The 18,113-nt window shown below is 46.8% G+C and overlaps 2 protein-coding genes across 2 annotated transcripts; both read right to left on the bottom strand.

Annotated features, from left to right (window-relative positions):
• Positions 1 to 454: 454 nt before the first annotated feature.
• LOC139417527 (C-X-C chemokine receptor type 1-like) lies at positions 455 to 1,428 on the bottom strand. The gene is made up of 2 exons (XM_071166782.1): positions 1,222 to 1,428; positions 455 to 1,117 (listed from the first exon to the last, which is right to left on the bottom strand). Exons 1-2 carry the CDS (start codon positions 1,426 to 1,428, stop codon positions 455 to 457), a joined length of 870 nt encoding a protein of 289 aa, XP_071022883.1.
• A 15,288-nt stretch (positions 1,429 to 16,716) lies between these two features.
• LOC139417528 (ubl carboxyl-terminal hydrolase 18-like) lies at positions 16,717 to 17,664 on the bottom strand. Its single transcript, XM_071166783.1, has one exon. The coding sequence runs from the start codon at positions 17,662 to 17,664 to the stop codon at positions 16,717 to 16,719; it is 948 nt and encodes a 315-aa protein (XP_071022884.1).
• Between the last annotated feature and the right edge of the window lie 449 nt (positions 17,665 to 18,113).

An 18,113-nucleotide genomic window follows, 5' to 3' on the forward strand; every position in this document is an offset into this window, starting at 1 on the left:
AGGTGGGCGAGTGCGATCGTTATCAAACCTAGGTTGTCAAACCCTGGGCATGGTGTAGTTTCACCAACACTGTGTTTGAGTGTGACTCTTATGTTTCATAACCTGCAACATTTGTAAAATAAAGCCAAGTGACTCTGTCCACCCTGCCAGGTTGTGATGTTTTTATTCAGACTGATACACAGTATACATTTCATTTCGACACGTCCTTCACATAGATGGTACACAACAAATAGCCAGACATACCAGTGATATTGCGTATCATGTTGACTGAAGTTAATTTATCAGTGGTATCCACTTCAACAGCGTCAAGTAATCCAGCCTCTCACCGGCTGCCCTGAGAACCCCGTTCATTTTGGCGTACAGTAGCTGTCTGTGCTTGTGGCAAACATAGCAATGGCCCCTCTAGTCCGAGGTACACCTAGTCATCACGGATACACCTCGCCAATCGTTCCCTCTAACAGGCTGTGGTTGCATCAGCGCCCCTTCGCTGAGGTAGAGGAGTATCTCTGCTTCGGAGACTAAAGGCGCTTTGGGCACCCCTGCGGACCCTCATAATGAGATACAAGGTGGGACTGGTGATACAGTGCATGTTCCCTATAGCTATGCAGATATTGAGCACCACGTACTTCACCTCCTCACACTGGACATGGGAGCGGTAGTAAATGGTGCTTGCAATAAAGGGTAGCCAGCAGCACATAAAGAACGTGGCAGTGAGAGAGGTTAAGACCTGTGCCCGTTTCATCTTGAGTCCAAACGAATTCCGTTTCACGTGCTGTCTGACACTGTACACTATCATGCCGTTGCAGTAAACGAGAACGACAATAGGTACGATGAAACAAATGCTCATCCTCACCCAGAAGACTGTAAGCCAGAGACTCGGATGCATAGCGTTGACACAGATCATGTTAGTCTCGGATATGGGACGAACAGTGTAATAGCATATGTCCAAGAGAGCCGAGAACATGGGTACACAGGCACACAATCGAGCCACGATTCTCCTTCTGCTTGCCGCACGTCTGTTCACTAGACACTTCAGTGGTGTCCTGTTGTGCACCACCTTCATGTATCTCTCTATGTTGATGTAGACCATGAGAAGTATTCCGTACTGGAAACAGAACTGTAAGGAATGAGGGAACAGGACATGAGGACATGGCGTTAGTTGAGCTGGTTGGACATGCTTATGTGTACATGTCCTCATGGGCTAAGATTGCTGTTACCTACCGAGATCACCCCTTTCAGCAGTTTGCACATCACGAAGCCAAACACCCAGCCCCTCACGAGTATCGTCTGGGTAACCCACACCGGGATAGTCAGCAAAGTGGCTATGTCACAGAACCCCAGATGTGAAAAGATGACGTCGACATCACTGAGGACCTTCCTTTGCCTCCCCGAGTACTTTGAAGAGGAACAGTAGAGCGTGATGACCATGTATAAATTGACAACCAAGCCCGTGACCATAACCAGCGCGTGAAAGAAAGGGATGTAAATGGTGCGGCTGTATTCATAGAGACCATAACAATGTGATTCCGACTCTGGGTTGTGTGACGGTCTATTGAACATTGTAACATTGTCCAATGTGACGTTGACAAGTGGGTCCATTGTAGCGCTGTAGGTATAGCAGGCCACTGACACCTTTGGTAACAGGACACCAGACTTTGTAAGGTATGTCTATGGTACTAGGACCTGTACAGACAAGATCACTGGTCTATCCAATGTCACATTTATGGAGTTCCAGTTGCCCAACCGCCGCTGGTGATTCAAACGATGGAGTTCGGATCACCCAAGCCATGCTCCTTGGTCCAACCACTGCTCTGCTTTGCAATAAATGTTACATGCATGGCCTGAGACATATCCAAACACTGCTTATTAATCTACCCACAGTGTAATATATTGTGAACATCACTGACTGTTGTGTTTGTGTGAAACAAAAACGAGTACTTCAGATTATTACATACATGGTTTATTATAAAGTATAGTCAACATATACATTTGTTTGGTACAGTATAGCAACAAAGTACACCCAGCCACTACAGCAGTTGACAACACTCTCAGGGTCTCAGTAGGCCGGGTCCATCTATTACGCTTCGAAGCAGATTGCACACAGTCGAGGCTCATCAGGACATGGAAGTCGGGTCAGATAAGCACAACCCCAAAGCGACAGGGGAAGAAGGGGGAAGAACCTGGTGAAAGGAATAGTTCACCATGTGATGTAAGGTGTGGGCACGGGAGTCATCAACAGGTGTCTGTAGATATGATTAAGACACTTTGCTTGAGCAAGCCTGGTGTTGATGATGAATGTTACGACTTTGGGAAGAATGCAACTGTGTTCATGGACAGTCTATTGAAAGCGACACCTCTACGTTTCCAATACGGCAACAGTTGCTTTACCGATTTGATAGAAAGCATGTCACAGCTAACTGTACCCAAAATGAATGAGATCCTATCAGTGGGAAGCGGTGTCGGTTTAACCGACTGCTACATTGCTTACAAGGTACTTGGTGCGAGGACAGTTCATTTGACGGACATCGAGCCTCCCCACGACATGGTGGAAACTCTGTCCTGTGTGGACGCAATTGCAAAGTACACTGGAGCGGACACCTTGATGCTTGTATACCCCTGTTTCCATGCTGATGGCTATGAAGGAGTCATCCGAACATTCAAAGGGCAGTACATTGTACTGGTAGGGGAGATGTGCGTCTCTGGCCATACCAATCCTGGTGGCCTATTGGAGCAGATTAGTGATGAGTTCCACAAGGTCGCACATGTGGATATGAGCCAAGCAATAGGCTCCTATTGTAGTCACGAGAGTCTGGCTATATACAGCAAACGTTCATAATTGGGCGACGCGGTGTAGTTGATGAGACTACGTTGAGTCACAGCTCCCCATATATCTACAACTGTCCCAACTCTTCTATTACAATTGCACAAGTAACTGTTCTCACCTATTAACGGCTCAACTTTGCAGACAGCACAATCTCACTCCAGAGCGTATCATATAATTAGGTCGTACTGCCTATTCTACGATGGCTAAAGTCTTGGTAGACAAACAGCAACATGCCCTTGACACTGGGAAACAAACTGTGCCCATAGCCCTATGTTCCACTCAATCAAAGCTGGAAAGGGACACTAGGGAGCTTCTAGGCCACATTACTGCATTGGGTATGCGTACACCCAAGTTCAAACTGAGGTTTACAGTGAGACTTTCATCTTTTACCAGATACAAGACAACTATGACCTGCCTAGGTTATCTGGGATTGAGTAGAACCTTGGATGAGATACAGACACTGGGCTCTGAGCACCAGCCCTACCACAACTTTATGTCCGAAGTACAAGCACCCTGTGTTTATTATCTGGAGAAGGGGAGATGTGACGTCAATGAGCCTCAAACTCCGTTCGGCTCAGGGTTTATCTGCCCCAGAACAATGGCCAACGGAGACTTCGATTTAGCTATCACCTTAAGCGTCGATCAAGATCTCACACATCACACCAACATTGAGGTGAACAACAACTGCTCGGAAGATCTCAAGGAGGCCTTGAAAACGGGCACCCCAGGGGATATTTGTAAGGTGTTGAGGCCTATGGAGAAGGTTGTCTATTATGTGCTGTTCAACACCTTGAATGAGATCTTGCAAGGACTGGAGTGAAGAGTACAGCGTCTACCCAACCATAAGGCATATACAGTACCTAACAGTAACTAAGTTAATATTAATGCAACTGTGGTGAGTCCCAGCTCAGTCAGTACATGTGATATACTATGTCGAAAGCAAGAGGGGTTTACGGTACTGTCTCTGTAGATTATGTAGTGATTAGAGGGGGTCAACAGGACCTCAACTCTCATGGTCTGTTTATGAATGACACTGTGATGGATAAAGACTTTAAGTACGACCTCTTAGTAGACCTGGACTCCTCGTTTAGGGGAGAGTACAGCTCTATTCTGGACCAAGAGCTGCTTGTCAATGAATACACCAGGTACATAACCAATGAGCTGACGTGCTTCCAAAGACAATTGCCGCTCGAGCAACGCCGCGTACTGTTCGTGTCTTCCAGTTACATACCCAGACCCTTGATCGGGATCACAGGGGCTAGGACTGAGATGATATCCATTTTTTTCAACTGTTTCAACAAAGTGTATGTGGTGAACGGGGAGTCGCTGTGCAACCAGGAGTTTGTGGACAAGTGGAGTACGGCAACCCAGCTCCCTGGATATCTGCTGGAAGCTGATGCTGTTCTGGACAGTTACACACCTGTGCCGTTGAGCGACGCTACACGTTTATCACTCTTTTCAGGTGAGCAGGAGGAGGATATTCAATTGGATACGTATCTCCTGTACACAGAGGACCATATCACCTATATCAAAATGTCTCAGTGTGTCATGCGTCTTAAGCTACAGTGGAGATCTAAGGCTGGAGTGTTCGACAGGAAGCCTAACTGTCACTACGTGATACAGCCATGCGGTGGAATTGTCTTTATCCGTGAATTCCACTCCTTGAAAAGTGTGTTTCTCCGTAGCAAACTGATTTCCTTGTTAGCTTATATATTTTGATCCTGGTTCTAAAGGCTATGCTGTATATACATGTGGGTCTATGTCAATTATTACAATCTGTACAGTGTTGTGTAATAAACAGTGACACCTGGTGTATGTGACTTGTATTGCGTTTCACACTCAACACTTTGCTAAGGGCCATCATTTCCAGACCCTGGAACAGGACCTGATCATGTGTCCCCCATACATTGCTCGGATACACGGCGTATCCACTCCCCTCTACACAGCCAGAGCTACAATGTCATTAGTCTGCAGTGACAGAGATACGGTTAAGATCTCTCCAACCCATGTAGGGGCCATGTACGTATCCTTGTCAGTTGTATGTAGCTGGACCACACCCCTGATACACTTAACATTGGGTAGGTGGAATCAGCCATGGTTGGCAGATACAGCAATATCTGGGGAAGGGGATGGTTTCAGCTTATATAAAAGGGCTCAACTGCTCCTGCAGGTCCCATTCATAGGCTGCGCTCCCTGTGAACACAGTCAAGATTCCACACTGTCTAAGACTTGGCACTGTCTAAGACTCACTATGGCAATGTACATTACAACAATGTGTCTGCTGCTCACTGCAGCAAGTACAGTTGAGTGTTGCGTGTTGACAAGGGCGAGAGGTCTTACAGATCAGAGACCTGAACCATTCTCCATTGTAGCTACAATGGGAAACACTGTCAAGTTACCGGGATACTTGGCAAACAGCACTGAGCCTTTCTATAAGGACAATAACGTTGTGTACGCTACTGAACACATATATGATCTCATGCTCACCCCAGTGGGATCCCAAGTTAGCATTCGTTTCCTCACGTGCACCGACGAAGGCACCTACAGGATAGGGAGTGTGACCTTCAATCTGAGTGCGAAAGCGGACACGTGCGCTATGTTCTACTATACTGCCAAAGTTGACAAGGTTAAGAAGGCCGCCTTGGTTAAGCCACTGAATGGTGTCATTAGAATCTCTATGCTCTACATAGAACCCGAGAATAGCCAGTTGTGGAGTTTAATTGAAGTATGGAATGACACTATGACCAGAATGACAAGCCCAGGCCATTGCTGTTTCATGATCGATGCAGGCACCACCTTTGGGGGATATGGCGATAAACAATACCATTATTTTATGTATCAGAGACAAGGGCAAGCTGCCAGCTCCTGCTCCAATGTCCATCTAGCAGCCTCCGCAGGTGCCAGCGTTACAACAACGCGAAGAAACCCAATGTTGACAGGGACAGATCTGAAGGAGTTGGAGGATGTGAAGACACAGGTGAAACTGTTCAACGTCAGCGACGGTGTGTTGAGCTTTGTTTCTTTTGTAAGGACAGTAGTACTACTTTTTACATTGGACTCACACTGTCTCTCTCCCTGCAGGTATACGGGACCTGAAGAGGATGATAGACGAATTGGAAAAGTCTTGGAAGTCTGCGGGACCTAGCCTGGAAACACACATCCTGACACCACTCTTCATTGCAATGACAATACTGATGATGTCTATTTAGTCATGAACCGATTACATGTGTGGCCTATGGAGTGTCTATATAACTCGGGTCTCTCTGTTGAGTGTGTGTCACAGTTTCCATATCTTTAGGAGAAATTGAATACCTACAGTAGCCCCTCCACGTTCAGAGTCCAATACACAAACTGCTCTCAGTCTGTCAGAGACCTTGCAAGAGTGAACATCTCCCGTGACATTTATAAAATAATTTACAAAATTGTCAAAGCTTGAATGTGGTTCACCCATTTCTGTCCCAGCCCTGAAACTGCATCAATGTATGTATATACATATTGTGCTCTGTTGAATAAAATAGACACATACCAAGCCGATTATAGTCAACTCTTTATTTTTTCATTTCACTATTAAATTAACACGGTCATAGACATACTATACATTTAGGTAGCCAGAGTATATGAATATATAATGTTACAGTAACCCTTATAATCAGCTCTGTTTGTAGTCAAGTTCAAGTAGTGCGATCTCGGCACAGCATTGACATACCGAGCTTCTGCATACACAAACTCAGTATCAGAGTGGGAGAAGTGCCAGGTGCTTTCCCCCTCCTCTGTGTGTGTCACAGTTTCCATATCAGTTGGAGGAATGGAATAGCAACAGTAGCCCCGCCCAGTTCAGAGTCCAATGCACAAACTGCTCTCAGTCTGTCAGAGACCTTGCAAGAGTGAGCATCTCCCGTGACATTTATAAAATAATTTACAAAATTGTCAAAGCTTGAATGTGGTTCACCCATTTCTGTCCCAGCCCCGAAACCCGAGAAGCGCCAGGGTCTTTCAGTCCCACACACCAACTCCGGCTTCTCTGTTGAGAGGCTGTCACAGTTTCCATATCTGTTGGAGGAATGGAATAGCTACAGTAGCCCCGCCCCGTTCAGAGTCCAATGCACAAACTGCTCTCAGTCTGTCAGAGACCTTGCAAGAGTGAGCATCTCCCGTGACATTTATAAAATAATTTACAAAATTGTCAAAGCTTGAATGTGGTTCACCCATTTCTGTCCCAGCCCCGAAACCCGAGAAGCGCCAGGGTCTTTCAGTCCCACACACCAAGTCCGGCTTCTCTGTTGAGAGGATGTCACAGTTTCCATATCTGTTGGAGGAATGGAATAGCAACAGTAGCCCCGCCCCGTTCAGAGTCGAATACACAAACTGCTCTCAGTCTGTCAGAGACCTTGCAAGAGTGAACATCTCCCGTGACATTTATAAAATAATTTACAAAATTGTCAAAGCTTGAATGTGGTTCACCCATTTCTGTCCCAGGCCCGAAACCCGAGAAGCGCCAGGGCCACACACCAACTCGGGCCTCTCTGTTGAGAGGATGTCACAGTTTCCATATCTGTTGGAGGAATGGAATAGCAACAGTAGCCCCGCCCCGTTCAGAGTCGAATACACAAACTGCTCTCAGTCTGTCAGAGACCTTGCAAGAGTGAACATCTCCCGTGACATTTATAAAATAATTTACAAAATTGTCAAAGCTTGAATGTGGTTCACCCATTTCTGTCCCAGCCCCGAAACCCGAGAAGCGCCAGGGTCTTTCAGTCCCACACACCAAGTCCGGCTTCTCTGTTGAGAGGATGTCACAGTTTCCATATCTGTTGGAGGAATGGAATAGCAACAGTAGCCCCGCCCCGTTCAGAGTCGAATACACAAACTGCTCTCAGTCTGTCAGAGACCTTGCAAGAGTGAACATCTCCCGTGACATTTATAAAATAATTTACAAAATTGTCAAAGCTTGAATGTGGTTCACCCATTTCTGTCCCAGGCCCGAAACCCGAGAAGCGCCAGGGCCACACACCAACTCGGGCCTCTCTGTTGAGAGGATGTCACAGTTTCCATATCTGTTGGAGGAATGGAATAGCAACAGTAGCCCCGCCCCGTTCAGAGTCGAATACACAAACTGCTCTCAGTCTGTCAGAGACCTTGCAAGAGTGAACATCTCCCGTGACATTTATAAAATAATTTACAAAATTGTCAAAGCTTGAATGTGGTTCACCCATTTCTGTCCCAGCCCCGAAACCCGAGAAGCGCCAGGGTCTTTCAGTCCCACACACCAACTCGGGCCTCTCTGTTGAGAGGATGTCACAGTTTCCATATCAGTTGGAGGAATGGAATAGCAACAGTAGCCCCGCCCCGTTCAGAGTCGAATACACAAACTGCTCTCAGTCTGTCAGAGACCTTGCAAGAGTGAACATCTCCCGTGACATTTATAAAATAATTTACAAAATTGTCAAAGCTTGAATGTGGTTCACCCATTTCTGTCCCAGCCCTGAAACTGCATCAATGTATGTATATACATATTGTGCTCTGTTGAATAAAATAGACACATACCAAGCCGATTATAGTCAACTCTTTATTTTTTCATTTCACTATTAAATTAACACGGTCATAGACATACTATACATTTAGGTAGCCAGAGTATATGAATATATAATGTTACAGTAACCCTTATAATCAGCTCTGTTTGTAGTCAAGTTCAAGTAGTGCGATCTCGGCACAGCATTGACATACCGAGCTTCTGCATACACAAACTCAGTATCAGAGTGGGAGAAGTGCCAGGTGCTTTCCCCCTCCTCTGTGTGTGTCACAGTTTCCATATCAGTTGGAGGAATGGAATAGCAACAGTAGCCCCGCCCAGTTCAGAGTCCAATGCACAAACTGCTCTCAGTCTGTCAGAGACCTTGCAAGAGTGAGCATCTCCCGTGACATTTATAAAATAATTTACAAAATTGTCAAAGCTTGAATGTGGTTCACCCATTTCTGTCCCAGCCCCGAAACCCGAGAAGCGCCAGGGTCTTTCAGTCCCACACACCAAGTCCGGCTTCTCTGTTGAGAGGATGTCACAGTTTCCATATCTGTTGGAGGAATGGAATAGCAACAGTAGCCCCGCCCCGTTCAGAGTCGAATACACAAACTGCTCTCAGTCTGTCAGAGACCTTGCAAGAGTGAACATCTCCCGTGACATTTATAAAATAATTTACAAAATTGTCAAAGCTTGAATGTGGTTCACCCATTTCTGTCCCAGCCCCGAAACCCGAGAAGCGCCAGGGTCTTTCAGTCCCACACACCAAGTCCGGCTTCTCTGTTGAGAGGATGTCACAGTTTCCATATCTGTTGGAGGAATGGAATAGCAACAGTAGCCCGCCCCGTTCAGAGTCCAATGCACAAACTGCTCTCAGTCTGTCAGAGACCTTGCAAGAGTGAACATCTCCCGTGACATTTATAAAATAATTTACAAAATTGTCAAAGCTTGAATGTGGTTCACCCATTTCTGTCCCAGCCCCGAAACCCGAGAAGCGCCAGGGTCTTTCAGTCCCACACACCAACTCGGGCCTCTCTGTTGAGAGGATGTCACAGTTTCCATATCAGTTGGAGGAATGGAATAGCAACAGTAGCCCCGCCCCGTTCAGAGTCGAATACACAAACTGCTCTCAGTCTGTCAGAGACCTTGCAAGAGTGAACATCTCCCGTGACATTTATAAAATAATTTACAAAATTGTCAAAGCTTGAATGTGGTTCACCCATTTCTGTCCCAGCCCTGAAACTGCATCAATGTATGTATATACATATTGTGCTCTGTTGAATAAAATAGACACATACCAAGCCGATTATAGTCAACTCTTTATTTTTTCATTTCACTATTAAATTAACACGGTCATAGACATACTATACATTTAGGTAGCCAGAGTATATGAATATATAATGTTACTGTAACCCTTATAATCAGCTCTGTTTGTAGTCAAGTTCAAGTAGTGCGATCTCGGCACAGCATTGACATACCGAGCTTCTGCATACACAAACTCAGTATCAGAGTGGGAGAAGTGCCAGGTGCTTTCCCCCTCCTCTGTGTGTGTCACAGTTTCCATATCAGTTGGAGGAATGGAATAGCAACAGTAGCCCCGCCCAGTTCAGAGTCCAATGCACAAACTGCTCTCAGTCTGTCAGAGACCTTGCAAGAGTGAGCATCTCCCGTGACATTTATAAAATAATTTACAAAATTGTCAAAGCTTGAATGTGGTTCACCCATTTCTGTCCCAGCCCCGAAACCCGAGAAGCGCCAGGGTCTTTCAGTCCCACACACCAAGTCCGGCTTCTCTGTTGAGAGGATGTCACAGTTTCCATATCTGTTGGAGGAATGGAATAGCAACAGTAGCCCCGCCCCGTTCAGAGTCGAATACACAAACTGCTCTCAGTCTGTCAGAGACCTTGCAAGAGTGAACATCTCCCGTGACATTTATAAAATAATTTACAAAATTGTCAAAGCTTGAATGTGGTTCACCCATTTCTGTCCCAGCCCCGAAACCCGAGAAGCGCCAGGGTCTTTCAGTCCCACACACCAAGTCCGGCTTCTCTGTTGAGAGGATGTCACAGTTTCCATATCTGTTGGAGGAATGGAATAGCAACAGTAGCCCCGCCCCGTTCAGAGTCGAATACACAAACTGCTCTCAGTCTGTCAGAGACCTTGCAAGAGTGAACATCTCCCGTGACATTTATAAAATAATTTACAAAATTGTCAAAGCTTGAATGTGGTTCACCCATTTCTGTCCCAGGCCCGAAACCCGAGAAGCGCCAGGGCCACACACCAACTCGGGCCTCTCTGTTGAGAGGATGTCACAGTTTCCATATCTGTTGGAGGAATGGAATAGCAACAGTAGCCCCGCCCCGTTCAGAGTCGAATACACAAACTGCTCTCAGTCTGTCAGAGACCTTGCAAGAGTGAACATCTCCCGTGACATTTATAAAATAATTTACAAAATTGTCAAAGCTTGAATGTGGTTCACCCATTTCTGTCCCAGCCCCGAAACCCGAGAAGCGCCAGGGTCTTTCAGTCCCACACACCAACTCGGGCCTCTCTGTTGAGAGGATGTCACAGTTTCCATATCAGTTGGAGGAATGGAATAGCAACAGTAGCCCCGCCCCGTTCAGAGTCGAATACACAAACTGCTCTCAGTCTGTCAGAGACCTTGCAAGAGTGAACATCTCCCGTGACATTTATAAAATAATTTACAAAATTGTCAAAGCTTGAATGTGGTTCACCCATTTCTGTCCCAGCCCCGAAACCCGAGAAGCGCCAGGGTCTTTCAGTCCCACACACCAACTCGGGCCTCTCTGTTGAGAGGATGTCACAGTTTCCATATCAGTTGGAGGAATGGAATAGCTACAGTAGTCCCGCCCCGTTCAGAGTCCAATGCACAAACTGCTCTCAGTCTGTCAGAGACCTTGCAAGAGTGAACATCTCCCGTGACATTTATAAAATAATTTACAAAATTGTCAAAGCTTGAATGTGGTTCACCCATTTCTGTCCCAGCCCCGAAACCCGAGAAGCGCCAGGGTCTTTCAGTCCCACACACCAACTCCGGCTTCTCTGTTGAGAGGATGTCACAGTTTCCATATCTGTTGGAGGAATGGAATAGCAACAGTAGCCCCGCCCCGTTCAGAGTCGAATACACAAACTGCTCTCAGTCTGTCAGAGACCTTGCAAGAGTGAACATCTCCCGTGACAATAATAAAATACTTTACAAAATAGTCAAAGCTTGAATGTGGTTCACCCCTTTCTGTCCCAGCCCTGAAACTGCATCAATGTATGTATATATATATTGTGCTCTGTTGAATAAAATAGACACATACCAAACCGATTATAGTCAACCCTTTATTTGATCATTTCACTATTAAATTAACACGGTCATAGACATACTATACATTTAGGTAGGCAGAGTATATGCATATATAATGTTACAATAACCCTTATAATCAGCTCTGTTTGTAGTCAAGTTCAAGTAGTGCGATCTCGGCCCAGCATTGACATACCGAGCTTCTGCATACACAAACTCAGTATCAGAGTGGGAGAAGTGCCAGGTGCTTTCCCCTCCTCTGTGTGTGTGTCACAGTGCCTACTCTGTTTGTTTTCAGCCCTTGGAGCTTAGCTAAGTGTGTCTGGTCTCCAGTCTTCCAAATATAATTGTTTATCCAGCCATAGGCACCCAGCCAAGTCTGTCTGTTATACAGTGGGTTTGTACCCAGGGAAAGATTAAATAGCCAGGTCCTACAGTCATGTTTGGATAATAGATTTGTGGTGAGATGTACCAGTCACAGTCAGATAGCCACACTGTGCTGGATACTACAGTCATGTTCGGATAATAGATTTGTTGTGGGGTGTACCAGTCACGGTTCACTATCCAACCTGTGTTGAGTCTACTATGAGTGAAAGTTATTTTAGCCAACCAATGGTAAGTGATGTCAATATAAGGCTGTCATGTAAAAGCACAGGGAATGCACAAATCACATCCACTTCACAACCCTGGAGGCTTTGAGAGAAGTCTAACAGGCTCCCGGTCTACCCCATAGACTACACTGTTTAAAGGCAGGTTCATGTGAAACACAAGACCCGTTTACGAGAGGTGATATTCATCGATAGCCAAACACCATGGAAGGTGTAACCACAAAATATATCGTTACAGAACAGCCTCCTTGGTATTTGAAATCTGATTACAAAGATAGCTTCACTTGTAAACAGACAGAAGGACTGTTTGATAAAGTGGTCGACCTGATGATGTGTAAGCAAGAGGCCCTGTCGGAGAGGGAGAAAAGATACAAACCTAAAACCATACATAAGATTATCAGGAATATGGTGATCAAGGACGCTATCACTATACAACAACAACCGTCCCGTTCGTTACTTCTTGCGCTGATGGACCTAGTTGACATTGAAAGTGGGACAGGCTTAGAGTCTATGGCAGATGTAGACAAGGCCGGTCTCAAGCACGTGATACTGGCATATGGTAACTACACAAACTTCTATATACCAACTAAAGAACTGATAAGCACCAACGGTAAGAAGGTGATTCCAGTGGTCACACAGTACTCTGACAAACACAACTTCTTCTACTGTGACAGCAGCCGGTCCATGATCGGAACCTACACCGTCCTCTTCCTGACAAACGGGAAAAGCAATGTCAAGTCATACTTCATCCAAGAGGTACTGTTTGTTCCTGGACTCGAGAGCCTGGGGTTGCTGAAACATGTCACGGGTAACAAGTTTGAATTTTGGGACATGGCCCTGGAAGTACCCACTCACTCCACCGCCCTCACCCCTTCCTTTAAACAAATACAGCCTGTCCAGTTGTTGCGCACTGAGGATAAAACAATGTCCACCCAGGCTCTAGTCTCTCACCTGGAAGAGATAGCCCCCATGTGCTGTGTGCTAAGCACGGCGTCGCCTGAAATGTTGAAGAAAACGCGGGAGACGAGGGTTGATTGTTTCACGGACAAGGAAGTGATATGTGACCTGAAACACTTCCACTATGAGAACCGTGGCACTCGTACTGTCTACTTTAGAAGGAGCTGCAAGATCCTGGATGGCAGGCGGGTGAACCTGGTACCTGTTGTCATCCTGAGAAAGGGCCAGGCTCTGGCTCCTCAATTGTACGTGTCTACCACTGTGAGGTTTTGCAGGGCCGTGAAGCAATCGTGTGTCAAGGGCAACGGGGAGCTGGTGAGCTGTTGGAATGACACGTTAAAGGACCTGGAGAGAGACACGTTTACCACCGGGCCCGACATGTATCAGGAGATACACGGTCCCGCATTGGCAGCGTTCGTCAAGCGGGTGAATCCAACCAGCTGGTGCAATTACATACCAAAGCACGTGGAGAGTGTTATTGTTGACCCTATCATGGTGGAAGTAGTAGAACTGGCCATTAAATTTATGGACTGTAAGATTCCCAATGCGTTCGCAGTGGCAGAGCTGCTACATTGCCCAATTGAGAAGGTGAGAGACTTCGTCAAGGTCTGGGACATGTACTCCTCTGACAATATCGTTCACGCCACCGTACAAAGGATGCGGACAAGAATGGTGGAGCAGCAGATGAGAAACGACTGGTTAGAGTTGGCCCACGTCGCGTCCAGATACAGGGAAAGGAGATATGGTAACGATGGGAATCCTGATATGGCTACGGGGTTTGAAGAGTTGTTCAAACAACACACTCCCGAGAACGTAGGCAAAGCCCAGAAGACGTGGCACTCCCTGATCAAACATGATACGAGCAAGATCAAGGACAAGGAGTTGGTACAGCTGTATGCCACGGCTAAGGTGCTCTTTTTAAAACTCCGCACTTATCAAAACAAATTGAAGAAATATCTGAAGGTAGGAGAGGGAGAAGGGTGTGATCCCGATAGCGCATCATCCTCCCCACAATCTACCCAAGTGCAAGAGCCTGACATGTCCTCTAAGAACCCGGCCGACGTTGATGAGTACAGCGAAGACGAAGCTGTGCCTGGTGCCAGTGAGACAAATGACACTGTGTACTCTATCGTCACAACCGAACCCATTCCCATTGCGACGTGGATCAAGAATCTTCCGGTTCTGCTGCTGAGCGAACCTTGGTTGAATGATGACAGTCTCCGGAGAGACGCGGTTTGTACTCTCCTTGGATTAGATAAAAGCCTGTTGGACACAAGACACGGGGACACCCTTGCCGATTGGGTCAGCAACAACCGAACCGTCATCAATATACTTCAGAGTTACTGCTTGCAGGACAGACTCAGCAAAGCACTGGTTGATTGCTTAAACTCTTTGGCCACCGACCACTGGAGCCGCAAGATATTAGTATCCTTCCAGGGTACCCGGAGTCAACCGAGGGGTGATTCGGAGCAGCCGGTGACTAACCTGTCCAGAGCCATGAAGGCTGAAGCAGAAAGGAAGAAAATGGATTCGGGTAGCACACGAGTTGGCAAATGTGCTAAGAACAAAAGGCCTTTTCACAATACCAAAGTGGTAAATCAGGATCTATCGGCTTCTAAGTCAAATAAGTCATCGGGCACTAAGTCATCCGTGTCGAAGAGTGACACGAAACTTCGCGATTCAGGAGCTCAAAGGCCTCGTCCCAGGTACAGTGGCGATGACGATGACCAGCCTTGGCTGAGCCAGGCCGAGGAAGACAACAGTGAAGAGGAAGAGTGTAACGTGGATGAAGTTAACATCCCCGGTGAGGAGTTGGAGGCTACAATGATCTACGACGAGAGCGAGCCCCTTGACGAATACGATACCAGTGACCAATTCATAAACGACGGATCTACCGGTGAGGCATATAGCAGTGAAGAGGAGGAGGACGAGGACGCGTTCTGTGCTCAGGTGAAAAACAGGGCCAAAGTGGCTAAGTGTAAAATTAAGAATGTTAAGCGGGGACATAGGTATAAGGTGGAGGAGTCACACTCAGAGTCTGAAAAGGATGCCCGCTCCCCAAAGCCTGGCTGCAGTGGTTTGAAAGAGGAAAGGAGCATCTATAAGCGCGCACTGCTCTCCGACTCGGACACCGATTCTATGATGCCAGAGTACAAGCGTGTCAAACGCACAAAAGACAACCTCAGGCCCCACAAGAGAGGATCTAAACTGAACAGGAGTGACAAGGTGGTTAAACATACGGCTCTCCAGCTCTTAGGAAAGCAAGATAACGCGTGTGCTAAAAAGAGACTGGACAAGTCTAACAAAAGGTGCGAAGCAGTACAGACGGCTAAGACCATACCAAGCCGCAATCGAGAATCCCACCAATACAAAAACAAACTGTCGGATACGGAAGACGACGACTACGAAGGGGAGGGGAATCGCTGGCAAGGTATAAAAAGGGGGCATTGTTCCAAGCTAAAAGTCACTCGCTCTCCGGTCATTGATACTGACTCAGAGCACGAAGATATATGCACGCTTAAGAAGAGGCAAAAAGGCACACTTGTCAATAGGTCCGGAGAGAACCTGGACAACCCAGTAACCGAGAGGTCCCCGGTCCAGCACCAGCAAGACGATTCCAAAAGCCAGCAACCCAGCAAACGCTCAGGTGCTAAAGTCCTACATGGGAGGTCTGATGTGTCACAATTCAAAGGACACGGATTACCTGTAGAGGCTGGGAAAAAGGCAGCCAAGGTTACTGATCAAGCTGCTGCCTGGCCTGCTGACACCACTCAACAGGATTGTTCAGATCAGGAGGGAGACAGGGGCCGTGACCACGAAGGACTAAACAGAGAGGATCACCCTACCCATCCTGCTGAGCCTACATCCGCGGCCGAGCCAGAAGAGCCAGAGCCGCTTTCAGAGGAAGATTCCGACTCGGACTTTCATGGAGGAACAGCAAGGACAGGGTGTAGCCACCCTGTAATGGACTCTGGCGAGGCAGAATATTTTGTTTCTATGTGATACTAGTTATGTCTTCCCGTATAATAAAGAAGCAGCCTGTACGTGGGCCCAGGGGCGATTATGTGATACGATATCTAGAGGGGCTGGCTAACAGCGTGTCTGTCTCACAGTTAGACGAACCGTGCACCTCATCAGCAGTGCTGTCAGCTACCTATTCAACTGTGGCTTATAAAGCAGAGGAACCAAAGGTTGTTGTAAATAACCTGGATAGGTATCTTGTGAAGATATGATACCAATGTGGTTAGTTTGATATGCAAGTTCAAGAAATGTGTAAACCTGTGTGATTGCCCTATACCCAAAGTTATACCCATGCCTGTACGACATAATAAACTTGAGTTAAACACGGCACATGTATCAGGATCTCTTTGTGATTGTCTTTGCATCTGTCTCTAACTTCATGTAGTTATTATAATACAATGAGTGACGCATACAATGGTACCTTTATCACTCCTTTATTATTTCATGCAGGGAAACGTAAGGTACATGCTGTTAGGTAGTATCACATATGTACAGATCCTTCATTCGTGTCACAAGGGGTTCGACTATGCTGTTTACGGTACATGAGCATGTAAGCTACGCCATTGCATAGCATAGATCCCGCTTCGTACGTTGACTTGACATCTTCCCATGAGCACACCCTGACGTGAGAGTCGTCTGCAAAATACCAAATGTCATCGTCTCGCACATAAGCTGTGTAATGTCCACAGTAGTGAGAACCACTGTGGGCTAGAACAGCGTACAGCTTGTATACAGTATCTACCGTGGCTTCAGGTTCTTTCATGATATATTTCAGGTCCAGTGTCTCAGGGAAAGCACACCTCGTGCCTGTCTTGACTATATCAGCTGTATCTCTGCCAATGTTCCTAACCCGTTCGATCCTCATACACACAACCTGCGGTAATGTCAATACCTTGCTCGTGATTTCGATCTGTGTTCCTGTGTGGCAGTGTGTACAATGGTAGTCACACGTGGCGAACGTGTTGTCAGTGTACATTTTGATATAGTCCTGCAGCTCCGTGGGGAGATGAGCTCCTATCAACACGGTGATTGTGTTGGACTTATTGAGTGTGGACTGGACTGTGTTACAACGGAGGCAGCGCACACGGTCCTCGTTCTCAATGTCCCACAGAGAACCTATCCTCTTAGCTATCCCACAGTCGTCTGCTAGAGCGTTGATGATGCACTTGAAGACCACGTCTGAGTCCTCCTGAACGTCGAAAGGCGCTCCTCTGTACGATGTCATTGCATCTACTAGTAAGTTCGGATCACACGGCGACGGGTTGCCTTTGGTCATATCGTAGATGAGACGCTTAAGCTTCAATGCCACCCTATTAGGAGACCGGTGATCGACCAGCCGAATGAGGTCCCGTAGCTCGCTTGTCCCATACAGCACTTGGACAACGCTGTTGATACTGCAGTAGGTCCCGTGATTGATCAAGCCCCGCATGGTGTACTGTGTAAAGGGAGATAGTGATCAGCAGAGACAGCAGGCTTGGTAGAACAATTTCACATTTGAGTCCGATGTGGCACAGTGAACATGGGGTTAGGATATTTAGTACTCGGTCACACTGAACGTAGTCACGCTCTGGAACATCTCTCGGAGAGATATCTTAGACCCCTGCGGGCTCAGTAGAACCATGATTATTGTCATCTTGTAATAGTCGCTAGTGAACTCCTCCACAGGTCCCTGCCGCTTACGCTTTGTGAACATTATAACAGGGGCCCACTTGGAATCGGTCTGGGACACGAGGTCGTGTGTGAAACGGCTGCCGTTCTCGGTGAGTGACATCGACCGGTCCAGTTGATCTATCCTGGTTATCACAGAGAGTGCAGAGGCGTCCAGTGTCACCTTTGTCAACCCCTGCGTACAATCCAGTGTCGTCACTTCGAGCCTAG

The sequence above is a fragment of the Oncorhynchus clarkii genome, chromosome 9 (genome assembly GCF_045791955.1).
Source record: "Oncorhynchus clarkii lewisi isolate Uvic-CL-2024 chromosome 9, UVic_Ocla_1.0, whole genome shotgun sequence".
Taxonomy (NCBI): domain Eukaryota; kingdom Metazoa; phylum Chordata; class Actinopteri; order Salmoniformes; family Salmonidae; genus Oncorhynchus; species Oncorhynchus clarkii.